Consider the following 26,876-nt stretch of genomic DNA (forward strand, 5'->3'; position numbering starts at 1 on the left):
CAAATTGTAAAGGACAGAAGCAGCAAGAACCGTGAAATATTAAGAAATTCCACTAAGGGCAAATTAACTGGAAAAAATGCAGATAGCCTAAAGGAAAGAGGAATTTTATTCCTTGTTCCTTGAAGAACATAGCTAAGCTCTGATGAAGAAGATGTTGATCCAAGTTCCTGATGAGAAGGGAAGATAAGCCACAAGAGTCACCTTGTGTATTTGTATGAACAAGAAAAGAGGTGTTTGCCATTCTGATTTATTTCAATGCTTTTACATGTATAAAATACTTTAAATACTTTACATAAAAACTAGCAAATGGTTTGCTTTTAAAAAACACCATAATCTTTATGAGTGAGCACATAGCTCTGATGCAGGTCTTTGACCTATGGCAAGCTGACTAAAAGGTTTGTGGTGTAACACCCCACATCAGATCAAGCACATAGACAGGAGCTCCTTTTCCTCAACTCTCATCCTGCTGATTCAGCTCCAAGTGGGACACATGGCCTCTCACTGAAGCTCCAGTCCTAACTGGATACAGGCACCTTCCCAGTCACAGCTTGGAACCACGTACAGAAACCAGCACTGCAATTCCACAAGAAACATCATTCCTGGTGCTCAAATCGTCTCACTATCTTTGCACTCTCTTTTTTCAGCTCCTCAATGTGAGAATTCAGGCACTTCAGGATGTGCTGGGATCTCACTTCTTCATCTTCCAGGTATCGTGCAGCAATGGATCCAACAGAAGCTGTAGGCAAGGGGCACTAAAGGGAAACAAAAGGATTATCAGGCATTCCTTCATTCCAAGTTTGACCAGAAACACCACTGACCTGCAAACCACACAACTGAACATGTACCTAGGGGGCTCATTTCCATCTTGGTGGGCAGCCTAAGCACTTAGGTCTCACACCTGTTTCACATGTCATGTCCTTCCCAACAGCCTCCAGCCAGCAATGACTGCTGAACCAAGTCAACACTGCCAAAAAATCACTATTAAAAAATCAGGGCTAGAGAAGGTAGCTACACAATACCAAGGAGTTTGCCATGGGTGTTAGTGCAACTTAAGGTCTACATCCTGCTCCTTGTGTCCATAAAAATCCCAGCAAGTGGGAGCACCTCAGAGTTTTGGTCCAGGGAAGGGAAGGCACTGTCAGATTGGTAATTATTTTACCAGATATTCCACACTGGGAATGTCTCTACTTTCTTTCCTTTACCTCCTCTTCTTCCCCAAAGTAACTGTTTTGTGGTACAACCCCAGAGGCAAGCACAGGCCAAACTCCCATTGCAGCTCACAGAACAGCACTTCAGCCAGCAATGGTCAACAAACTACTCCAGATTCTTTCCTTTACAGTCAAGAACTATTCCTGCTCCTCACATCACTTACCCACAAGTTATTAACTTACAAAAACAACACTGTAAACCAGGCTTAATGTACAAGTTGATGAAGAGAAGCCTCATGCACAGGGGCTGGCACGTGAAATATTAAGGTTACTAAGGGGCTGCTTTCCATTACAGACAAGTTGTCTCAGTGTCTTGGCAAGAGAAAACAGTTGGTTATTTCCAAATCCTGGAGTCCCGTGGTTTTCAGGTCTTATCAACAGCCAGGAACAAAGGGAAACAGAAAAGGCTACAGACAACAAGCAAATCTCTCCCACCTCACTACTGCCTACTGAAGAGAGTTCTTTTCTCTTAATGTAAAGGAATTGGTTTAAAGATATTGGAGCCTGACCATGAACAGGGAGACCCAACCAACACCAGGAGAAATACCTGCATTTCCTTAGAAACCTTATTTCTACCTCTCAGAATAAAAAGCAGCCCATTCTCTTTTATTAAACATCAAACCCTAGAGCTTCTCAGACCCTGAAGTAGAACTGTTCACACTTTAGGTTCAATCTTGCAACCTGAAGAGTTTCCATTTACAATATTGCAGTTCTCTTAAGTTCCCAACACTGTTTTCTGGGTATGTGCACTAGCTACTTTAGTCTTGAAAAATCAAGACCTAATAAGCTTCATCAAGATCTACAAACCTGGCAAGCCTCCACTTACCTGTGCATTAGCCTTAGAGCCTCTTCTCTGGACTCCCACCAAAAAATAGCTAATGGTTTAATAGTTGTCACTGCTACCAACACACAAACTGAGGAGAAACTGCTCTGAACATTACTGGGGCAACATGTCTGGAGCAAGGAACAGTGCTCAGCATTCTCCCCTCTCTAAACATGACAGGAAGAAGTGATTCAGTGCAAATTTTCTATATCTTGGTCAAGTGCTTCAGCAACTGAGCTGAGGTAGGACAGAGAAAGTGCTAACACTGCTCCCCATGAAAAACGTACAATCAGCAACTGGGGAAAGGAGCAGGCTCCCCTTGTGCAGTGAAGCAGGGATTTCAGGCTTTGTCAACAGCAAGCATAAGCAGCTTTAAGTTCAGTGTGCTGACTGCTGCAGCCCCTTTGAAAAGGTGTAAAACTCATCCTGTGCTTTACAGATGTGCAGCAACCAGTCACCCAGAGACTGTGAAATACTGACATACTCAGCACTCTACCACATCCACTCTGAGCCTCTACCACAGACCCAAGCCAAAAGCTGAAGCAGAATTCTGAGAGGACAGAGCAGGTCTTGGTACACACTGAGGTACAGACCAGCATGGCGAGAACCATGAGTTTCTGGAATTAACTTAGCAAGCACACAAACACAAAGCTCTTCCCAAGGAGTACTGAAGAGCCACCACAGGGATCCCCCTGGCCAAGTCTTAACCATCCAGCAGTGGCTTTCCTTCCCTGTTTAACATTTGATTTATTTACAGGATCACACACAATATGCAGTTAGGTCATGCATTCAAAAGCCTGTCTCCTTTTGCCAGATGAGAATCCAGCTCTATTTTCAGCTGTTGAGCAGCAACTAGCTCCTGTACATCTGCTTACCAAAAACACAGATTCTCTGTGATGATTTGAGGCAGGCTGCTTAGATGCTTCATCTGCAGAATCTTTGTTTTCATCCACTGCATGGAGCAGAGACTCTGCTCCCAGCCAGGCACATGACTCCTTGCAGTTCTTGCTGCTGCTCTGGGAGGGTGGCTCACCCACCTCAGGGGTCACAGTTCCTGTTTCAGCAGCCTCACACCTCTGGGAGTCCCTGTGATGATGCTGAGCAGTCCTGTCAGGCTGGAGATGTGTCCTCCCTGTGTGTTCATCCTGCTCATGCTGTGCTTCCTGAGCTGTCCTGGAAAGGAGGTTTGAGCACGGAACTGAGTTTGTTTCTTAGCAGCTGAACTCCAGCAAAAACTCACACAGAGGCAACAATTAACATAGATGTTACTAACAGCCCTGGCAATCCAAACTTGTTTCCATAGCACTTCCAGACACATATCCAGTCTCTGTGGAATTCTCTCTCTCTTCTGCTACTGTAGACACCAAAACCCACAGCCTGCACATCCTAGCACTGCAGCAGAAAGGAGCACAGCTGCCTGGGCCACATCTAATCCTGTCACCAAAAACAGCACACACTGCTGCTCCAGAGAGGCAAAGGCAGACAAAAGACATACACTGCTGGCTTTGCAGAACACAAACCAGCTGGGACTCAAAGCTACTGCACTGCTTAAGGCACAAAAGGCAGTGCTTGGGTTCTCCCAGACACACGATGCACTGGAGAGACACAGCACGCCATTAACACCTGCCATGACCCCACACGTGCCCACACCTCCTGCTCTCCTTCCCCCTGAGGAAGCAGCACCCCTGGGGTCACTCACCTGTGCTGTGCATCCCTGGGCTCTTTGCCTTGCCCCTGCTGAGCTGTGCCCTCAGGTTCAGGTGGGCACCCCTGTGCAGTGACGCCCAGTTTCGCCCGGGTCTCTGCCAGGTCCTTCCGCAACTGCTGGTTCTCAGATATTAATTTGTGGAGCTCAACAGCATAGTCCTCCCTGAGGGCTCTCAGGGTGCCATCATCCCCCTAACAAAGAAGGGCAGAAGTCAGAAGTTCTGGTTTGCAAGACACAGTCACATCCAGAGCAAAGGCCAGCAAGAGATTCCTTAAGGCATATCCCCTAACCTAATTTTAGGAGAAAATTAATTATATATATGCCTTATTGGGCCTTCATCCAGACTCAAGGTGCTGATTTGCCTGGGAAGGTCAGTCTCTCTCACCACTAGATTCCTTTTAAAACAGGAGAACATGGATAGAACAGGATAGTTCAGATGTACCTGCCTCTGGCCTTTCTGAAACTCTGAACAACTTGCTTCTTCTCATCATCTTTTTCCTGGGCCAGGTGGGTGTAATTTCCACTGCTTCTACTCCTGTGACATTCCCACTTGCTTTTTGCCAATTCTAGTAAACTTAGATGCTTAATTCATTCTCATCACCTCTGTATCTAAGGTCCTTCCAAATGTGCATTAGGACCACCAGGCCAAGATCCAGCTCCTGTGCCTTGGGGCTGTGGGGCTTTTTTTTAAGGAAGATTTCCTGCTGTTAGCACACTGCTATCACATTTTTGAGAACACACCGGCAAAAGCCACCAGGCACTTTTCAAGCAGAAAGTAATGGGGGGGGGGGTCTTAGGTTATTTCAGTTTCAAACCAACCCTCCAGAAAGCTGTGTTTTTAATCCATCTCACCAGCCACAAGCTTCTGTTCAGCACTTTCCCAGAAACTTGGCACATTTGACAATCACCCCAAACTAACACTAAGAACTGAGTATTTCCTTCCCACAGATCTAACAGGATAAAAGCTCTGACATACTCTCCTGAGGCTGTCAGCTGTCTGAATCTAGCCCTTGCCCCCTGGGAAGCAACCATTCTGCTTAAGTTGAGACAGAACTTTCAAACCAGCCACTACTTCCTTCACAAAATGAGTCAACTCATTATTTCTGCCAAGGCTGCATCTCTTCCATGCAGGCTCCTCTTCTCCCCTCTGCCTCAAGAGTTCTGGAGGTTTTGTTCAGCTGCAGGAGCCCACCACAGAGCCCTTTCCAAGAACCTGCCCCAACACATCCAGCCCATATTCCCAGTCTGCATCCCACTCATGGGCACAGGAGAGCCTTGCTGAATGGCTCCTCACCAGGGCAGAACACACTCTCATCCCAAGCATTTCGAGGGAAGTGCAGTTACAGCTCTAGGACAGGGCAAAAGGACAACACAGGTTGAGAATCAAAGGTTTCAGGTAAACTGGCTTAAAATGGAAGTGTACTAAAATGCATGGGCCAAAGCCCATGGAGAAGACATGGAAATGATGGCTGCTTCTACAGTTATCCTCACCACTCTCTGACTGAACAAACGCTTGATATTTCTGCACTTCATTTCCCCTCAAACTGCCTCTTTTCCTTGGGTTTTAAGTTCACTGAGCTCTATTCTCTATTTTGAGAGGCCTGGGCAAAGATTCTGACTATTCCCAGGCAGGAACACAAGGTTAGCCCCTTCCCAGCTCCTGGTCCTCAATGCATACCTTCAGCTTACCATACTCTGTTTTTTCCAGAATCTCTGAGAGATGACGGTTTTCCAGTCTCAAGGTTTCCAGCTGGACCAGAATTACCTGAGGAGACAGAGGCAAACAAGCTCAGGAAAAAAACCCCACCATGCATGCCCACAACACCCTCCAAGCTATTTCCACCCACAAACTCAAGTACTAAGCAAGGTTTGGGCTGCTAATTGTACTAGGACCCTACAGAGAAGGCTACAAAAATAACCATGCACAGTTTTCAAAGATGTTATCCATCCGGGCCTAGTTAGCATGAGTGATCCCAAAGAATTTTGTGGGATTATAGATTGCTGGTTTGAAAAGTTCAAAGATTCAGAGAATACCATCATTAGAAGACTCCTTCAGAAGGTCTCAGTTTTTGTACGGAGGCTAAAGAGAAAAGGAAACTACTAATGTAGCTAAAAACCAGGATGGTGTTCCAAGCCTTCAGATCCCTTAAACAGCTAGTATGAGAGTCTTGTGCCTTTTTTACCCTGTGCTCCACTGCTTTCCTCTCTGCTCTTTCAATCTCTGCTCTCAGCTGCCGCTCCAGGTCTGAGGTGGAGCCACTGGCTGATGCAATGGTGATGTCCCGCTGCTGCAGCTCCTGGGTCAGCCTGCAGATCTCCCTTCTCATCCCTTCCAGCTCACTGCTGTGCATTTGTTCAGCCTGAGAGAGCTGGTCTTTCAGCTGGAGGAAGACATGCACACACCACCCACGAGCTTTAAAACATGTTTCAGCAAAAAAAGCAGAAGTAATGCACATGGTAATGGGAAACCTCAGTTCTGGAAAACAAAAAAGCTCTATGTAACAAACCCCCTGCACATGCTTGTCCTTCCTGACTGAAAGTCACCTTATCCCAATCCTTTTCCACAGCACACACTGCCAACTGGAGAGAAGTTGTATGCCATGAAGTACTTGAGAAGACCCACAATTTAAAAAAAAACCAACAGCATCTTCAACTCATCATTCAACCTCTGTAGCCAAAACCAGAGAGCCAAAGATTCACCATGACTGGGAAAGCACAGTAACTCTTGGAAAATAAAACCCTACAATTTGCCACTCTGCCTTCCTGAGGCATTTGAAGATACCATTTAAAGATGGTAACTTTAAATAGCTCGAGCTGGATTTTTCTTCCAGGAATTAATTTGCCCTAAGTCTTTTGAATCGATATTAGAGTTGAATCAATGTTAGCTCATAGCAACTAAAGCTTCCCATGGCAAACTTCCATCAGCCAGCTATACACAGGGTAAAAATACATCTCTTTGTTTTCATTACTCTGTGTGATGACCACTAGTCCCTGCATTATGAGAGAATAATCATTCCCTATTTACTTTCCACATGACAGGCATGATTTTATTTTTAGTCCATTCAATCTCATTTATCTCTTTTCCAGTTTGCTAAGTCCTATTCCATTCAGCTGTTCCTTGTATAAAAACCACTCAATCCTTTTGGTCATCTTTTTCCATACCTTATGTTGGTTTATTCAATGCCTCTTGAGGTGGCAGGCCTGCACCATATACAATATACCAGTAAGCACAAGAGAACAACAGCAGCATAATTCCTCCCCAGGACTCCATTCCATTAGTCAGAAATATTAACCACCCAAACACCCAGAATTTTTCTGAGAATTACAAGCATTTTAGAAAATTGAACCAGATGATCTTTGCCTACCCATGTAAATACTGTACACACAGTGATTTATCTCCATGTCACCTCAATGCCTCCCAAGTATATAAAACAGAAACAGCCTTCATAAATCTCTCCCTCCTCCCCAGCAGCCTGTGGGAGATTCATTTACTCTGTGGCTGTTTAGATGTGTAACCAAGCACACATCTCTGGCAAGATCTGCACCCCTGTATGTTCAGAATAAAGGATGAAAGATTTTCACACAAGTGAGGTTTTTCACACAGGTTCAATAAGGCTTCCACTCTACCAGGCTCCAGTGAAAGCTCTCACACTGATGCAGACCATTATGAAGAGCCAAGCTGTAGAGGGTTTGCCTCCCTTGGGTGCTCAGAGCTCTGGGGTGAGCCCCTCGTGGCAGGTGAGCTGCTCCACTCCTCCCTGCCCCTGCCCTCTTGTCCAGCTATTAAGCCTGAAACACACTCTCTTATGTACACAGGCACCAGGACATATTTGAAGTCCTGCCTCAAGTGTGACAGGACATATTACAGCAAACTCACTCCTTCTCTGCTCTTCATCCTGTTGGGAGCCTGTACTAGGCTTCAACTCAGGATTCCAGAACTTAATTTCTCTGCATTTTTGGCCCCCCAGCATTAATTCAAGTACGTCCACAGTGTACAGAACTACAGGAGATGCTCACAAAGCCAGGTTCAGACACCTGCACACAGGTGTCCTCTCCACCTTTCTCTGCCAGGTGGCTCCTCACCTCCAGCAGATCTCTGCCTGCACAGCAGCTCTGTCTTGGCCCCACTGCTTGGCATGTGGCACACAGGGATCAGCTCACTCCACCAGTGCCATCCCACTCCCCAGGAACACAGCCACATTACCTTTTTAATCTCTGCCCTTGACTCAGTCTGGTCTTCTTCCAGGGACTGCAACTCTTTGATATTCTCACCCAGCTCCTCACTCAGCTGCATACACCTGGCATTTGAAGACACCAGGCTGGGTGCCAAATGCAAAAGTATAGATTAGAATAACCCAAGGAGGAGGAAATGGTCAGAGAAACTTTGATCTTCCAGGCAGTCGTTTATGTCCATTACAACAGAAACTGAACTCAGCCAACAAGCTCCTTACCAATCCTTTGGGTTTGTTTTCCGGAATCATTTCACAAGAGATCAAGAAGCTCATCTAACAGATAACAGCTATTTCTTGCTTGTTTCTTTACAAACTAAGATTACAAAATTTCTATGTAAACACAAGTCTGAAAATCACAGGCTTGGAGAGGAATCACAAAATGCTCTGGGCTGGGAGGGACTCTAAAGCTTAACTTGTTCCACCCCTGCCATGGGCAGGGACACCTTCAACTAGACCAGGTCACCTCAAACCCCATCCAGCCTGGTCATGAACATCTCTAGAGATGGGGAATCCACAATCTCTCTGGACAGATTTGTTTATAATCCTCACTTCACAGGAAGGTCTGGACCTGGCTCTTACCATCTGCCTAACAAAGACTCCTGAGCCTGTTATGAGTGAAGGTGTTCAGCCTAAGCAAGCTGGAACACTGAACACCCACTGTGTGCAGCAAACAGCAGCCAACCAATTACCAGAGCAGTCACTATTACACTGCAAAATGAATAGCACTTGATCTCTTTAGCCCTTTGATATTTAAAACAAGCCTACAAAAATCACTGGTTAACTTGATGAACACAATTAGGTGTTGCATTATTATCCAAGGGAGGATATTATCCAGAGGGAGGGAGCAGTGGCCTACCTGTTCTCAAGACGAGTCACCTCTGACTGCAAGTGCTGCTCCTTCTTCTGGGCAACATCCAGCTGCAGCAGCACCTGCTCCAGCTCCAGCCCTGCAGAGGACAAGGACTTCCCTTGCAAGCGCTCCTCCAAGGCCCTGCACAGAAACAGCAGCTTTAATCTCAGCACAGAAACATCATGTCTGAGTTCACTGGTACAGGGAACATAACTACTCTCTTCCTGGGATTCTCTGAAAAACACACAGCACCCAAAAGCAGGTGACTGCTGTGTGCAGTGTGAGTAAGCAAACAGCAGGTGGATGACAGCCCCTGCTCGAGTTAAGGCTGCTACATTTTATTTCGATGTTGGCCTCCCTGCCAGAGACTGGTAGATCACCAACACCCAAATCTCCTGACACAACACCAGGACTCACCAACCTCTGCACATTGCCAGGACAGAAGGAGAAGACCAACATGATTTTGCCACAGATGTAGTTATTCATCAAGCCCCAGCCAGAGAGAACTTTCACCTAGGTCAATAAGCACGTTATCAAACCCTGAAAGGCCTCCAGCACTTGGCTGAAAACGCCTGGGAGAAGCACCCTCAAAAGCCCTGCAACGCCTCCAGAAATCCAGCTGAGGTTAGTGAATTCCTTTCATGCTCTTCACTGATTGTGTGCTAATTTCAAAAGCAATGCAAATTGAAAATGCTGCAGGGCAGCACAGCACTTGTGAGAAACTGCAGTGCACTTTGTTAAATATAACCAATACAGATCCAGCTGCATGAAAATGCTGCTACTGTCCTCAGTGAGAGAACCTGGAACACAGATTTGGACTGAAGAGCCAAAAGTACCAGCAAGGCACAGATGCTACCTGATGATAAATTCTTTTGTGTGAAGAGTTTCAGTCATCCTGGCCAGCTCTTTCTGTAACTGTTCCTGGTGCAGCTTGGAGCTGCTAATGAAATCTTCTTGAGACTGCAAGGTGGCTCTCAGTTCCATCTTCTCATCCTGCAGCACCTGCACAGGAGGCAAGAAGGAATGACTGCTGCAAAATGGACCAAACCAGTTTGTTGCAATGTGATGAGAGGTTGATCCAATTTTTAGGACCCTTGGAAATACTGCAGAGCAGGACATGGCTACAAAGCCAATTTTGATGCCAATCAGGAACTTTACAAAGGCTCTAGAAAGAGACAAACACCAGGATGAAAATCCTTCCCACTGCTTTAGACCCCGTTTCTTAAAAGTTCCTCCACTGACCTCTAACATTTTCTTGGACTGCCTTAATTCTTCCTGAACTCTCTGCTGATCCTCCAGAATGATGCGATTGTCCTCGCTCAGGTCATCCACCCTGATGCTGAGCCTCTCCACCTCCAGCTCGCTGGCACAGATGGTGTCATTGGCCCTCTCCAACCTGCTGCTCAAGTGCTGGATTTCCGAGCGGCTCGCCAGCTCCACCGAGTCCAGGATCTGCTTCCGACTGGCCAGCTGGGTCTGCCAACAGCAAGCATCTGCATTAAGGCTAAATTGCAAAAACACTGAAGTTGTACCAAAGCTAAATTCAACACAGCTACTGATTTCTTGGTGTAATGAGCCACATTCTCAGAGTAAGCAACAATAGCTTCCAGCGAATTAGGGAGAGCATTGTTCCAGGGTTACATGATGGATGAAACTTCCAAAGGCAAACAGAAGAAGTGAAAAACCAAATGAAAAAAGAAGGGGCCTTTTGATTCCAAAAGCAGTTCAAAGAGAATCTGGAAAATGAGGATCTCAAATCACTCCAGCTGCCCCAGTATGATTTGTCTAAGAACAAAGCCTCCTGCTATTTTTTTGCTCATGAGCCCAAGGCTAGACCAGGACTAATGGCTGCAGGTAAGAAAGTTTGTAAACCAAACAGGGCAGAGATTACCCAGCCATGAATTCCAGACCAGGACAGAAAGCAGCTCTGGATGCACAATTACAAAACCACAACCACCAAATAGCCCCAAAATAAACCAGGTGTAACAGCCTTTTTTGCTTTGCTCTCTGCAGTAAATACCTGGCTCAAGCAGCTTAGGGGAATCCTTGCTTGGAATTTTTCAGGTTTTAACAGCAGACAAAAAAGTTACAAGGAATGTATGAGTAGCAGACAATACCTGCTATATAATTTATAGGCACAATACTTCATTTCATAGCATTTCTTTCCACACAGCTAGCTGGTAAAATTTAACAAGCCAGCTCTCACAAACTTCTAGGAACATCCACTTCATATAGTCCTTTTTTGTACACATTCTTTGAATTTTTAAAGGCTGAAACAAAATATTTGAGCAGTCCTATACTCCCAGTTTCAAAGAGTAGCAATGCCTGCCAGCTTCAGAATCACCACATGCCTTGATTTACACAAACTGTAAGAACTGCTCATTTGCAAGGCTATAGTACAGTTTTGATTACAGCCTTTTATTATTATTTAAATAGTCATGACAGAAAAGGTAATCAAGAGGGCTGAGAGTTTAAAGCAGAGCCTTTCTTCACCCAAGAAGCCAGAATATTAGACTGCCTGAATATTTATTTCTGCATCAAGAAAACATTTAAGCTGTCTCTTATTTCCAGCCACACAACACCCAGGCCAGCAGAGATTTCCAGGTTTTTAGGAAAGGCTGACTTTAAAGGCTGCAAGTGCTGAAGAATGTGGTCTGTACTGGGAAAGAATTCCAGGCTTCCCTAAGCTGCTCTGGAAGAGATAAGGGGAAGCCAGATGAAAGGAGAGAGAGGGGAAGTATTCCAGAGGCATGGATCTCAGCTTGACCTTGTGCTAGAAAGACAACTAAGCACATAAAATGTACAGAAACATCCAAGGCAAAAAATTTCACGCTTCCATGCTGGGCTTTTCAAAGCAATTGAGGATTCAGGCAGTCTGTTCACAGTACCTGTGCACCTCAGGCACCTACATCGCTTCAGGAAAACCTCCCCAACCTCCTGGTTTTCTGCTGCACACTAAGACAAGTTCCTCTGTGTCCCAGCCTGAGCTCCAAGGACACATCTGTTCCCAAACAATTGAGCTATCAACGACACACAGACAGCAGAGCAGCAAGACCTTCTGCTCAAGGACTCTCTCTGCATTTGTAGATCTCCTGGTGTCAGCCTCTCACAAAGCCCCTGTCAGAGGGGCCCCTTCAATCCTGTCATCACAGTCTCCCTCCTCGCAGGAGCTTCCACTCAAGAGCAACTCAGGAGCCCATTAAGTGTAAAGTCCCCAGCAAGAGCTTCTTATCAGTGTCTGCTGTGATTGTATCTGTGTGACTTCACAGCTGTGCTCTAGGTCAATTCATCTCGCTCTGCTGCGGCACCACTAATTCACTGAGCCATCAGCTTTGCAGAACAGCAGCCCCACTACTTTTTGCCTTTGAGAGACCTAAAAAAAAGGGATGGGGGGGCTGAAAACTGCTGTTGCTTCAGTATTTTATAGAAGTCTCTGCTGTAGGGGAAGACTGTTTCCCAGCAGTAGCCTCTGAGCTGGACCCACAAGGTACATATTTAGCTGCTGGCACGTACACAGCTTTCAACTAGACAACATGATGTAACATATTTTAAAGTGTCATATGCTGTGGTCTCTGTCTCCCAGGGAAATCTGCATCCTACTGTCTTCTCTGCTAACCAGAGGGATGGCAGGGAGAGCTGCACAAGGTTTATCTAATCTCTGATGACAGACTCCAGATCTTTTTTCCATACAGCACTCGTACAAGCAAACCTTATTCCGCCAGAACATTAAAAGTCACTTCAATGGCAATCTGAACTGGATGGGAGCCTGAGAGATTTCATCAGCCTCTCCCTCCCTCCCACAAACAAAGCAGAAACTTTCAGCACATGTTAATGGTACCTGCACGAGCTCGGAGTGCTCTGCCAGCGCCCTGCGCTGCGCCTCCAGCGATGCCACCTGCTGCTGGTACTGCAGGCGCTGCTTCTCCCAGTCAAGCGATTTCTGACGGAACTCCTGCAAGGACAGCAGGGGGGGCTTGGAGCAGTACATCCCCCTCAAGCTCACATCCATGTTTGCCTTCTCTCCCCACCATATCCTCACACCTCTCCCCCAGCAGGGAAAGCATTAGCCAGTCACCTGATGCAGCAGCTCAGCAGTGCAGAGCCCTCACACACCGTGCTTGCTCATTCCTTCCCCTCCCTAGGTAAAGCTGCTCAAATATGTTAAGTGTCAACACATTCATGGCTTGTTTCATGGGTTTGCTGTCAGGGGTTTAACAATTCAGACTGGCTTTAGCTTCCAAAACATGCTGCTATTGAAATCACCAAGATGACAAGAATTAAATACAAAATTTGACTGCTAATCTCTGCTCCAGAAATTGGGCACTACATCAGTCAGATGTGTGTTGTTACCACATCTTTCAGGAGGAGAAAACTGAGTGGGGTTGAGCTCAGCAGAGCAGAAAGATTAGAAGATGAGACAGGGTTGAGAAGAAGTTTGACATGTAGCTCCCTCCTCCTCAAAGAAGTGAGAATACAACCTGCCCTCACTGTAATTCATTCCATTCACATAATCAGTTACTCTTCCAGCACCTTCTTCCTATTATTTAGTCTAAGGGTAAGAACAGCATTAAGGTTTATGCTGTGCAGTCAGAGGCCCCAGCACATGAAACTGCCTTCATTGCACATACAGCTGAGAAGAGTTGCACCTGGAGAGTGGATGGGCAATGCTCCTTAAAGTAAGAATCATAATCCACTTCCTAGTGGACTGTTCAGCCACCATGAAGCCCAGTAAGTCAGTTCATACATACAAGCTGGTCAGCACTTGCTTTTTCACCACATACCTCCAGCTTCCTGGTCAGTCGGCTCAATTCAAACTTATCCTCCTCTTGTCCCTTGTTAGCTTCTCCTCTGCTTCTTGGTTTTCTCTTTTGCAGCTTCTCATAGCTCCTCCTCAGCCGGGACAACTGCAGGATACAGTGAAAGAGAGAGCTTTGCTCAAGGCACCAAGGCAAGAATTACACAGCCCTTTGAAAGAAGACACACAAAGTGGTTCACACAAACAATGCCCTCATCAGGGCCACACAGCTCCCAAGTGAAGGCTTCCATTTGGATAATGAGTCTTTTATACCAACAGCACTGCAAAATACGAGCTGTATAAGAGTGGCAAGATGCCACTGAAGTCATGACATCAGCAGCTTTAATTAAAGCTCTGTCTTACCATAATTAAACCATGACTGAAATATTGATAAGGTGGAGGTTTACATGCAGCTGCCAATGCAGCAAGAGCACAGCATCCCCCTCTCTTACAGGTGGTTCCCAGCCCCAGGAAGAGCCAGAAGTGCCTGTGGCTGATCTGCTCACCCACAGGGAGCACACTCACCACACCACACACAGGTAATTCTTGTGTGATCAAAATACACTTGTATACACTCAGGTGGGAACTGGAACTCTCCTGCTTAGTGGGAGAAGGAAGGTTTGAGAATTGCCATTACCCATAATAGCAACACCACTTCATCTGTCATTTTCTGCTTAGATACACTGTGTATTTCACAATGAGTGGAGAATGCCAACAGAAAATATCACTCCTACGCCTGCTGCTAGGATGCTGAAGTTGTATCAGAAGCAGGAATGAGGAAAAAACTCTTGACATTTAAATGACCCTCCGTGCAAATAATCACTTGCAACTTGCAGAGAATTTTTCATATTATGAGCTCCCTCTACTCAACTATTAAATATAAGGTTTCCAAACAGCCACATGAATTTGAGAAGCCATCACTGCCATTATACTGATTGCCCATGGATAAACAGAAGGACTGTGAAAAGAAAAAATATCTGATTCAAGACCTGATGCATTCAGTACTTCAGTGTATTCAGTGGGAACAGACAGATGTTCAGGCTTAGAGTTAACACCAATATCTTTTGCCAAACATATCAGAAGATAAGAGGTTTATTCTTTCAACGGTCTCAGTAAGTTAGACACTGTACCTGTAATTGCACTGGAAATGGTGGTAAACAGGGACACAAATAATTTCCCCAAACACTACTACGAACAGAAGACTGAGGAATATTTGAGCTCAATGTCATCAGCATTAATACTGTGCAGGTAAAATACCCACAAACTGCAATTCAGGCCTCAACACACAGGCTATACTTCAGCCTTTGCAATTTAGGCTGATTTGCCAATGTACCTCAGCTTTGCTTTGCAGCTTATCCACAATTCCATTGAGAACACCCAGCAAAAGAAGACTGTAATTCATATGGAATAGTGAGGTGTTTTTAAATGAGAAAAGATGCCTTCTGTCATCAGAGCAGAGGCTACCAACTTAATTTCACTTATGGCTTACAGTGAGCAGGAAGTAGGCCTAGTCCTCCAGAGAAAACAGGTCAGTGCTCTATGAGCTGCTCATGCCAGTACACTCCCTGCTACTGGCAAGTGGAGACAGGCAAAGAGTTCAGGCATAAACCTGGAATGCTGTCATACCACCTGCAGGACAGGTATCATCTTGCCCTGAGCAAGAGGCTTTGAGATGACAGCTTGGATATTACTGTCAAACAGCGTTTTCTACGTACACTTGGTTTTTACGAAGAGTATTAATACAAATATTCTTCAAGAGTACAAAATCCCTACTAAAGTCATCAGTGCTAACAGAGGCAAAAAAGATGACGCTACATAAAACTGTTATTTCCTAATCTCACAAGCCAGGCCAGTTACATTTCCACCCTTCTGGAATTTCAGAAATGCTGAAAGAGCAAACTGCTATCTCTACCCATGGCAGCTCCAGAACCAGCACTGTGGTGACTGAGATGGGTGAACATAGGACATCCTTGCAGTAAACTTCTGCAGATGTCCAACATATGAAAACACTTCTACTCCAACAGCTCTCTGTCTGTCACCAAGTTCCTCCAAATCACAAAAAACAGGCCAAGTGAGCCATAAAAACGTCACTTTATCTATCTTATCAAAAAGAGCTCAATGCTCTTTTTGGTAAGCATACAAACACTAGCAAAGTGGGGAGTTATAAAACCACAGCACTGAAACAAAAACAATGACACAAAGTAATTGATCCATCATCAACTGGGAACTAGAAACCAAACTTCTCCTTTTGCAACTCACCTCCTCCTGGAATTTCTTCAGCTGCTGTTCATACTCTCTAACCATGTCCTGCTTGGATTTTTCCACATCTTCAACCTGACGACGCAACATGCCAACCTGAACAAAGGGATAAAAAGCAAATAAATACAACAGAAGGAGGCTTTATTGCCAGTAGGTACATGGACATTTCAGTAGAGTCCCTCATTATGAAACAGATGGAGGCTGTGCCTATATCTTTGCTAGGCTGGGGCCACAACTGTTTCTGTTGTGGCCTCTTGTTTTGAGCCAGTTTCTACATTTCACTTTTGGGGACAAAGTTGATGTATTTGGGTTGTGCCAAAAGCCTATTTCTATCCAGTATTTTCATCAAATTCTTCACAAATATGCATTATGATTTCAAACTGTCTACCAAGAGAAAAGCTGGCCATGTCACTATCTAACTTTGCTCAGACAAAGGAGATTCCTAATAGCAAGGAGAAAGAAAGAAATAGGGTTTTGAAACACACAGAAAAGACTTCCCTGACACTGATTCAACTGCTCCTGTGACTCATTTTTCTCCCTTTTTTTTCCCTTCCATCTTTTTCCCATCCACAACCTGAATGGTCACAAGCCAACAAATTAAAATTAGAAGAAAACCCAGAGAAAATTCATATGACTAAACCAAAAGCATGAATATACTCCAGCAGTGACTTCAAACATACTTTACAGTTTGGTTTGAAATCCATGTTTGCTTTTGGTGGTAAGAAACATTTCAAGTGTCTTGACAAAACATAATTGATAATAACAACAATAATCTATATGATAAAAATCATTATTCTTGCAAATGAAAATCCTGCATCTTTTGGTCCACATCCTGCACAAAAACTTCACTTACTAATAATTTTCCACAAAGATAGAATTTTTTTTTGCTTTTACTTAAAAGACCACAAAACCAGAGCTCTGTGAAACAGCCCATGGAGAGTTTCCCAGCAATATCTGGGTGTAGCTCATAGTAGGAAATGGTTTTCTTGGTGCAGATTACACAGTAGGAAATGGGGTTTTTCAACCAATGCCTGCAGGTTGCTGGGTTGTCCATTACTGCTGTAGCCAGAACCAGTGTCTCTGGGTTCTCTCTAATAACTCTAACAGTTCAATATGTGGACTTCCACCAACCCTAGGAGAGCAGATCACTTGACTTGGATTGAATTATGAACCAGACACCTTGTTTCAACAGGTCCTTTAAAAATTCTATTCCTGATTTCCTGACTCCAGCCAAAAAATAGTGTGCAACAAAGGTACCTCCTTTTGTTTTTCCTGCAGAGCTGCCTTGGTAGAGGAAAGTTCCTGCTCCCGGGCACTCAGACAAGCTTCCAAAGCCTGTGTCTGCCCTTCCCATTCGGATTTCTTGTGAGCCACCATGATGTCAATCTGCTTCATCAGCTCCTGCAGCTCGGCCTCACAGGAGGTCAAGAACCCACCGCTGGAGGGGAGAGAGCCTGGAGTTACAAAGCAGGTCCCACCCAACACTCCAGTGTCCCACGCCAACAAAGGCAGCAGAACACACTGACCGGCACCAAGGCACCAACTCTGCACACACAGTGCTTTGCACTCTCTTCAAACCAGCTTGCACAGAAATGGAATCATAGAATCAGCAAGGTCAGAAAACACCTCCAAGATCATCAAGTCCAACCTTTTACCTAATGCCATGCCTGCTAAACCACAACACTTCACACTTAGGCATTCAGCCTTTTGCCTAGGGTACTAGGCATTATGTAAGTAAACCAAAGCGTGTTTAATTCATATTTTATATTGCCTTAACTGCTCTCCAGGCAGTGGCATTTCACAGCAGGTTTCAGTCACCAGAGGAATCTTACAGCCAAGCTATGAGCAGAAGTTTATCACAAATGCAGACAAACCCTGAAGCAGAGAGGGCTGGATGACAACATGATAATGAAGAATCAAACCCTCGCAATCCATCGGGGAGCACAAGCTCCCTAGCGATGCCCAGATTTCTAATTTGGTGCAGTAATTATTGAAGCCAATTCAAGTAACTCCTCTAAAACTTCCCAGCTGCCAAGACAGGGACAATATTAAGGTTTGCCAGACACAGCCCTAGAGGGTGTCGAACTCCATAATGATCTCTACCCCTTTAATTTGCCTGTCAAAGGGAAGAACTGAAAAGAAATGGAAATCAATAGGTTAAGGGATGGAAATTTCTCTGTTCCCCCAGGGCATATGCACACTTCACTACTTGGCACTTTTTCTATAGGAAAAGAAATACTTCTTAAAGGAGCCAAAATCAGTCACATTTGAAGTTCACCCTGTCCTGTGAGTTAACCAAAAATTAGCAGCTATTATGCAGAGCAGGAACATTTCCTTCACAGCATCTGCTAATATGTAGCAAATTCTAAACCTGATTTCTGCAACCAGCTCTCTGAAGAAGCTACAGTATCAAATAAATTTGTGTCACATTCTCAAGGATGACTAGGAAAATGGCACCAGTGACTTTTGCTTCACGGTTGTTTAACACATAAAACATTTTGTTCTGTTATTGTCACTATAGTCTCTCTCGGGGATTGAAAAGTCTAGAGACTCTCACCTCAGACAGAGCATTAAGGATTCCTCAGAGCTGTGTGGGACTGCAGTTTCAACACAAGCAGGAAATAATCAGATGTTTTCAGTGAAATCAGATAACAAAGTCACATCTCATTAACCTTGCAAGGCTGTTACAAAATAAATATTTATTCACAACTCTATTTACTGCTCCTGATGTTGGACAGTAAGAAGAGTTTCCAACAACAACTGAAAAAAAGAGGCTGAGATTTTCAGGAAGACAGAACTAAATTTCTGACAATTAAAACTATAAGCAGGGATCAGTGCAGAGCCAGCTCCCTCAGTGACTTTGCTTTTGCAGCAGCTGAAGGCCAAGGCACACTGATACCAGAGGATTTATTCTGAGTAAGAGGCAAGGTTAATACTCAAATCATTTGGAATGACTGCTGTGTACAGTTGCATACGTACCTCCCCTGCCCATTTCTTTGCATTCCTTCCAGCAAAGCCTCCATCACTGAATCCTGGTGGCTTCAGTACTAGGGAAGTACAGGAAAGCAGTGGTCACCCATGGCAATGCACAAACCAGGCTGCTTCTCCATCCAACTGCAGGACAAGCAGAAGCCCACAAAGCAAAGAAGTTAAAAAACATACAAGGACCATGCAATTACACGTGAGGAAAACAATGGTACCTTCATGAAATTACAAGCCAAATAGAGGAAAACAGATTTTTCTACCAGAAAAATATACCCAATGTTATCATCCAGCACTACCAAATCACAGTGATAGGATCATGTGATCTAATAAATTCAGAGAGGAGCAATGAGATCTGCACTCGAACAACTCTGCACTTGTGTGAACTCAACACAGAGGGACTGGCAGATCTCCTGAGAGCACCAGACTGTGGAGGAACAGGAATATTTGGGCTTCAGAGGGACCAGCCCAAGATCCACCTCTGACAGGGAAGTTTATCACTTCAGAGAGAAAACATTAGCAGTAAGAATTCATCCATAAATTAAATATTTTCCAGGCCTCTATTACACACTACATTAAGAGACCATGCAGTTTACTGCCACACTCTTAACACACTGGTTGTTAATATGGTTGTGGGAATTTTAAGAAAACACAAACTCCTTTTAAATTATGCCATAAATTATGAAAATAAGGTAAACACCTTTACAGTAGCAGCACATTGCTTCAGTTAAAAATTACGCCTTTTAAGTCACAAACATGTGCATACCCAAAAAAATTTCACATCTTAGTGAAAACAAGAAGGGTTTACATTAAAGACAAAAATGGGAAATAAAAAGCTGCCATGAAATCACAGCCAGGAAGCCAAAGTCTATTCCAATGTCTCCTTCATGAAACTGCAGCTAACACAAAAATGGTTAAACTCATCCAGAGCTATTAGCATAAAAGTTTATGTTTCCATATCTGTTTCCAAATGTTTCCAAAATCTACACAATTCCCAAGTACTGAAGATGGATCCTTCCAACATTTTTCCTCAAAGATTAATATGGCATTATTAAGCAACCAGCAAAAGGGGAGCAGGTCACAGCAAGGCAGAGTTTCACAAATGCAGGCTCAGCTTTGCTCCCTTTCCCAAAGAATCTTCTATTGTGCTCCTACAGCACTTTAAAACACAATTCTAGGATTAAAACCTGACCTTGGGAGCTGAGTTTTAAACCACAAGCATTGAAAAAATCATATCCCTATTCTGACACTGTTTTGTCTGTCTTTGGTCCTGCTTGTGCTTAACAAAACTCAATCAGTATGCAGAACAACTTTATGGCTCTGCTGAGGGCAGGGTGCTGAGAAGAGCAGATGAGCAGATCCCCTGAGCTGCTGACAGCATTCCAGAGTTCTCCAGGTGGCAACAGAAGACATAGACAGCAGCAGCTCTCCTCTTTCATTCTAATCACACCTGCACAGAATCAATTTTCAGTGGGCAGAGATGAGGAGACAGACAGCATAGAATTCCAGAACAATTTGGGTTGGAAGGGATCTTAAAGCCATGTCATGCCACAGGCAGGGGCACCTTCCACTATCCCAGGTTGCCCCAAGCCCTGTGCAACCTGGCCTTGGAACTCCCATGGAAGGGACAGCCACAGCTTCTCTGTGCCTCTGACTTACCACCCTCACAGCCTGCCAGCCTTCCTTACTTTGCCAGCATACTCAGATTTGGGGGAAAAGTCCTAAAATCAGACACCTCTAGCCAGTTTTATGCTACATAAGGTTTGGCGACTTAGTATTAAATTTTGGCCTCTCATGCTTGAAAGTTGCAATGTGCAAGTTACAGGTACCTGAGTAAAGACCCACGAGAAGAAACTATCTCCTCTATTAACTACAGCTGGAGCAAGCAGAACTGGATAGTCACTTCTGAAAGTGAAGAAAATTGAAGTATTTACAACAACAACAACAAAAAAAGCCCAAAACAAGGTAACACATTTAAAAATAAACAAGGCTTAGCATCCCAGCTCAAGGCAGAATTGTAGTAGAGTCAAGTGGAGAGAAATTTACAATATGCAGAAGGACTTAAGAATAGTGCCCAGGAGAAAAGCCAGGGGTTACTTTGTATTTAAGAATACGGAAAGATGTAGTCTTAAATCGTTGCTGGAAGCATGCTTTCAATGAACCCCAAAGGAGCAAAAACCTCCCAAAAGGCTGGAAAAGTTCTCTGAGACGACCAAGCCCAACCTGTGGCCGCTCGCCACTTTGTCACCCAGCGCAGAGCACTGAGCGCCGCGCCCAGTCTTTCCTTGAGCACCTCCAGGGATGAGGCCCCCACCACCGCCGCCCCTTCCAATATCAGATCACGCGTTCAGTGAAGGAATTCCTCCTGGTGCCCACCCCGAACCTGCCCTGCTGCAGCCCTGTGAGGTGCCCGGGGCCAGCTGAGCTGCCCTCCCTCGGCGGGCAATCCGCACTCCCGCCGTGCTGCGGCTGCTCCCAGCCGGGGCTCCCCCTCTGAGGCCGAGCCCTCACAGTGTTTATTTACCCCGGGGCCGAGCTCCGCTCCGAGCTGCCCGACACCCCAGCCCAGGCTGGCCGGCCGACCCGCCCTTCTGCCTTGTTTCCTTCCTTCCTTCCCGCTCCCTGCCCTCCTTCCTTCCTCCCTCCCTCCCCTCCTTTCCGCCTTCCCCAGCCTGGCGGCGGGTACGGCGCGGCCCCGCGGCGGCAGCGCTGCGCATGCGCCGGGACGGCGCCTGCGCAGTGCCGGCACGGAGATGGGCAGGGTAGGGCGGGCAGGGGGACGCGGGGCACAGCGGAGGGACACGGCGGGACACGGGGCGGTCACGGAGCCGTCACGGAGCCGTCACGGAGCCGTGCTGCCCGTGAGAGGGGCTGGGATGCGCTCAGGCCCGTGCCCATCGCCGCCCGCATCGCGGCTCCGACAGTCGGCGAGTGCTAGGCCTGGCTTTGTTTTGGATGAGTGTCAGTTCTCTCATGCCGCCCCCCCAGGATCGAGCCGCCGCTGCTGCTGCCCCGCAGGGTCACAGCGGGGTGAGGGCCTGAGGTGACCGTTCAAGGAGGGCAGAGTACAATGAAACACTCTGGAGTAATTACAGTAGCTGGGGATGAAAGATAGGTCTCGTTTTGCTTCTGTTTCATCGTTTTTCTGGACTTCAGGTTCGGGCAGAATTCTGGGTACCTTGAAGTCCTTCGTTGTGACGCTCCCAGACATGTGAAGGAGTGGGTGAGGCACGGCACTGCTCAGGGGCTGTAACTGGACAGCTCTAGGTGCTCAAACTCACTGAAATCAGACTTCTAAAAGTCAGTCAGTAGATATAAACATCATTAATAATAACCAGCTGGTTTTATATAGTCATCGCTGATGCATATCAATCTGCAATTCACTTTGATAGAGTTCTTTCCAGATTACGTTGTTCTCCTGTGGTTATAATCCCTTTTTGAGTGGTTTAGGGAAATCAAGGCTCTCCTTGTAAGTTTAAACTCCACAAGGATTGCATCAAAACTGGAGCAAGCCTGTAGCCCAGCCTCCAGCTCCTTGGCTGGGGATGTTGTTAAAACAGCATCTGCTTTGTGTCACAGGTTTAGCTGCTCTCACCTGCTGTGACGATGGACAGCGAGGTGCAGAGGGATGGCAGGATCCTGGATCTGATCGATGATGCGTGGAGGGAAGATAAATTGCCCTACGAGGATGTGGCCATCCCTCTGGTAGGTGAATTGCTACTTATCAAGCTGAGTTAAGGCTGCTGTGTTCATCACAGCCCCTTCCAAGAAAAGGCACAGCGTGTTGCTCATGGTGAGGCTAATTTGTGTAGAAGGCTCCTGGATCTGACTCCTTCCTTGCCCTGTATGCCAGTCATTCCTGTGTGCAGGTGTTTCTGTCCCTTGTCCCCTGAATCTTCTCAGAACTGGATTGTCCTTCCCATTGCACTGTCCCGGGTTTGGCATCAGGGAGAAGTAGAATCATCCTTTCTCTCTGTTTCTCTTTCTTGTTCCTGGTGTTTGAGGTACTTTCCCGGTTGGTCTGGAGAACGGTGGATCAGTCTCAAACTGACAGTTCCAATCTCTTTATTTCCACTTCCTGCAATGCCATTAAAAGAAGCTGAAAAGTTTTCATAGGTGTTTCAAAGCAGTCTTTTCCAGATACAGTGTTGCTGTTGGCAGCTCCAGGACAGCAGTGAAGGACTGGCAGGTGCAGCAGGACTCTTGCTGCTGTGCTGTGTCCAATGCATGGCACCTTTCCTTTCATCCAGGGTACAGCTGCAAGGCTGGAGAGGGGCAGCAGGGAAAAAGCTGCTGTTGATCCCACAGAACACAGAGCTGAAGCTTCAGATCTCCCACACTGATACCTTTCCTTAGCTATTTTGAAACTTCCAGGGAAGTTAGAGGTAGCTGAGGATTTTCGCTTCCTTTTTTCTCTCTGGTACGTAGTTTTACCCCTGCTAGAACAGATAAAGCAGACACAGAGATTCTGGGGTGCTGGTTTCTTTCAAGACAGACACATTTCCAAATTTGTGACGTGGCTCAAGCTTTAGCCCTGCCACCACTGGCTTTTCAGAGAGGTGAGGAGCAGCTGCACAACTCAAAATCCATATGTACAGCACACATTTTCCTGCCAAGAACTGGGCTTGAGGGAAGCATCTTGCAGAAGTGTGAGTCTCAGCTAAAAGAGCCCAAACCCTCCTTTGCTTGGGATAACCTTTATTAGGCAAGCTGAGTATTATAAACAGATTCCTTGCTGACAGTTGCCTTTCACCCTGAGTCCAAACATTACTGTTTCTTCCCTTAGAGCCATCTTGTGATGGCTTGCAGTCACATACAGGTGACAGCCTCAGAGAAGGAAGCCTCACCAACTCACAATAGAAAGAAAGGCCTGGCTGTGGATATAAAGATCCCCTGAGATGGGATTGGCTCTGATCACATAGAAAAACCAGCATGAATTCACAGAGGACTTACTCAGGGACATTGCAGAGGAGCAACCAGAAAAGCTGTGAAAGTGGTATTTGAGCCTATCCTGAGAATCTGCTCCAGTGCTCACTCAGGACGTTTCTGGGAACTCAAATGGGTGCAAAACATTCACTGTTTTCAAAACTGAAACATTTTACTTAGCTCATGCTGGGATTTTCAGAGGTCTAGAAGTCAGAATTCCTGCCCAAATGGTATCTGGCAGAACAGCACACACTCAGTGTGATTACACCAATACAGCAAGACAGAACAAAAAATAGAAGGAAGGAAAATGAAATCTCAGTTAAACTTTCCTCCCCTTACTGTGCTGTGAGCAGCTCTGTGGCACACCTGGCAGGGGGTTCTGGCTTCTGCTATTGATACAGCACAGCTACACCTGAGCCCAGCATACAGACAGAAAGGACTTCTCACCTGCCATAGGAAAGGAACATTTTACAGAACCAGTTGTCTGCAGTATTTGTATTCTTGGCAACAGCAGAAGCAGCACACTGCAAACAAACAGTGGAATAAATGCATTGTACTGTTATTTACTTACTTTGCATTTGCTGTATATTCTCCCTCACTGCATGTGCAGTCTGAGTGTATAGCAAGGCCCCAGGGTCCTGGAAAACAATTTACCTTTCAGATTAAGCATCATATTCAAATGAAAATAATACTGTTCATGACAGGGCTCAGCAATATTTTTAAGTGGATCAGTATGTATGATATTTATTGTTCAGATGCACCCTCTGGTCTCGTTTGTGGGTTTTTGTATCTATGCATACAAATCATAACAACCTGCTGCTTGCAGGAAGTGTATTACATGTGGAATGCATTGTACCTGTGCTTTGTTCTCAGAATGAGCTCCCTGAACCAGAGCAAGACAACGGTGGCACCACTGAGTCTGTGAAAGAGCAAGAAATGAAGTGGACAGATTTGGCTCTCCAGTACCTCCATGAAAACGTTCCACCCACGGGAAATTAGTGAATCAGTGGGGTTTCATACAGTGGATCCATGAATGCCACATAAAAATATTTTTCAGCTGACCATTGCTGTCATCAGCTGCCCTAAGGAGGAAATAACATTTTGGAAACTTTCAGATTCCAACAGTGGTTCTGCTCACAATGAAGAGTTTAAAATGCTTCTTTCTTGAATGTGAAATAGCAGAGGCTCTGACATCTCAGAGCCAAGTGCAAAATGTTTCATGCTTATAAGATTATTTCATGTTTTCTGTTAAATTGTTCTTAAGTTGGTGCCAGTTCTGATCTTAAATGTTTTCTACACATGATTAAAAAAGTTTTTACTGTCTCAAATTGCAGTTGATTTCAAAGCTCACTGTGGGATTATTGCCTAGAGTTCAGTGTGCAAAACCCAGATAGCTGTGAGTTGTTGCCATCTTTAACAAGTGTGCAGCTGAGGCAGGATGTGTGGGGCAGGTGTGAAAGGCTGGTCAAGAGTGTGGAATAACCTGTAAGCACTTTAGTTCCTGCTCTCAGGATCTGACGGTGGTGGTGGACAGCACTTCCAGTGCTGACATCCTGGGAATGTTTGCCAATGTGTACAGTGAACAGAGAGTCTAATTTATGCTGAAATGGTGGTTACTCAAAATCGTGGTCTCTGAGGGGTGGACGAGAGTTCCAAGGAAGAATCTGCCAGTCCCAATGTAGGGCCTCTTGAAGTGAGAGCCACTCGGATAAGCAACCTCAGATGGGAAATGAAAACCCAAAAAAAGTGATGGGAAAAAGAAATGAGTAGGGCTTAGCTTCAGTCCACAAATTGTTACCTCTTTTTGTATTGAGATGAAAGGCAGGCCCTCCTGATTTACCTTATTTTATTTCTGATTCTCAGATGTCTTTTGCAACAGGTAAAAGCCTTCTGTTCTTCATGTTTCACTGTTGGACCAATTCCGTCTCACCATTGGCAGAACTTCATGCTAAGGGAAAATATTTTGACAGAGTTTAGGATTACTGGTAGAGGTGAGAAAGGAGCTGGAAGGAAAACAATGTTTAAATTATATTATTTTGCCAGTGCAGCAGAAAAATCACTGTCCTGGAGCTTGCAGATCCACAGATGTTATTTGGTGTCTTTTCTTAGTGTTTATAGTCTTCAAAATAACCAGCCCAACTTTTGCCTGGGTGATTATCAAATGGGATCACAGCATGGCACACATTCAGTGAGACTCAGATTGCTGAGCTGCTTAATGCTGAAAAGCTCAAGGTGCTTTGTGAAAGAATCATGCTAGGCACATGTTCTGCCTCAAGTGTGATCCATGCCTGCACCAGAGGAGCAGCACACACTTGTCTGAACGAAAAGAAGCTGCAGGCAGCAGGAAGAGTTAAGGATTAACCTGAAAATTAGCAAAGTCAAAAAGCTTAATAAGCATGAACCAAAGAATCAGCTATGCCACGGGGAGCTGTAATAGTTCAGCTCCTCATTGGATCATCACCAGGGGAAAGAAGGCAGAGCCTGGGCTTAATGAGGTATTTCTAATCCACCCCATGTTCCTTTTCCCTGGCCTATGTTAGAAAAATTTGATAAGAAAACACCAGGCAAAACTACCACCCAGCTTCTATCCAGCAGCCATCCCTGCTCCTTCCCCTTCTCATCCCTTTACAAACTCCCCACCACCCTCGTTTTCCCAATTTTGCCTCTATACCTTCCAGCTCCAATTTCACACCTCCTTTCCTGCCCTTAACAGTTGTCTTTCCTTGGTGATCTCCTTCCTCCCATCCAGCAAGGAAAGAAAAATCTTCCTTACTTGAATTAGAGCTGAGTTTGTGAGGTTCCAGCAGGTCCGTAAGAAAATGTGGGAATGCCAGTTAACCAAGTGTTACCCAAAACAGCAGTTGCCTGGGAGCCCAGTAGAGAGCCAGACACCTTGAAGTGGTACTTTCCCTTTGTCACAGCACAGTGGCCCTGTCTCCTCCCTGAGGTGGTGACAGGATTTGGGCCATGGCACTCAGGAGAGCAGGAAGGACATGGGAGATATTAGGGATGATCATGAACTCTCCAAAGGCAGGGCCCTGTGAAACCAAGTGCCAGCTCCACCCAGATGCTTCTCAGGCTTGCAGTGACATC

The 26,876-nt window shown here is 45.4% G+C and overlaps 2 protein-coding genes across 6 annotated transcripts; one reads left to right on the forward strand and one right to left on the reverse strand.

Moving 5' to 3' along the window:
- Positions 1–231: 231 nt before the first annotated feature.
- CEP63 (centrosomal protein 63) lies at positions 232–21,570 on the reverse strand. Of its 4 annotated transcripts, XM_056498931.1 has the most exons (16): positions 21,382–21,556; positions 20,687–20,762; positions 18,855–18,989; positions 17,133–17,313; positions 15,876–15,971; positions 13,603–13,725; positions 12,660–12,773; positions 10,064–10,297; positions 9,678–9,823; positions 8,828–8,962; positions 7,944–8,058; positions 5,923–6,120; positions 5,418–5,504; positions 3,731–3,930; positions 2,907–3,204; positions 232–752 (listed from the first exon to the last, which is right to left on the reverse strand). In XM_056498931.1, exons 3-16 carry the CDS (start codon positions 18,896–18,898, stop codon positions 594–596), a joined length of 2,130 nt encoding a protein of 709 aa, XP_056354906.1. In that variant the 5' UTR covers positions 18,899–18,989; positions 20,687–20,762; positions 21,382–21,556; the 3' UTR covers positions 232–593. The 4 variants fall into 4 exon arrangements, with proteins under 4 accessions (XP_056354906.1, XP_056354905.1, XP_056354907.1 ...); XM_056498930.1 differs by lacking the exon at positions 20,687–20,762 and having other exon boundaries at positions 21,382–21,570; XM_056498932.1 differs by lacking the exon at positions 12,660–12,773 and having other exon boundaries at positions 21,382–21,493.
- Positions 21,530–25,111, forward strand: ANAPC13 (anaphase promoting complex subunit 13). Of its 2 annotated transcripts, none has more exons than XM_056498934.1 (3): positions 21,530–21,619; positions 22,437–22,562; positions 24,657–25,111. In XM_056498934.1, exons 2-3 carry the CDS (start codon positions 22,464–22,466, stop codon positions 24,780–24,782), a joined length of 225 nt encoding a protein of 74 aa, XP_056354909.1. In that variant the 5' UTR covers positions 21,530–21,619; positions 22,437–22,463; the 3' UTR covers positions 24,783–25,111. The 2 variants fall into 2 exon arrangements, with proteins under 2 accessions (XP_056354909.1, XP_056354911.1); XM_056498936.1 differs by lacking the exon at positions 21,530–21,619 and adding an exon at positions 22,009–22,080.
- Positions 25,112–26,876: the final 1,765 nt, after the last annotated feature.

Source organism: Oenanthe melanoleuca, chromosome 9 (genome assembly GCF_029582105.1).
Source record: "Oenanthe melanoleuca isolate GR-GAL-2019-014 chromosome 9, OMel1.0, whole genome shotgun sequence".
In the NCBI taxonomy this organism is placed as follows: domain Eukaryota; kingdom Metazoa; phylum Chordata; class Aves; order Passeriformes; family Muscicapidae; genus Oenanthe; species Oenanthe melanoleuca.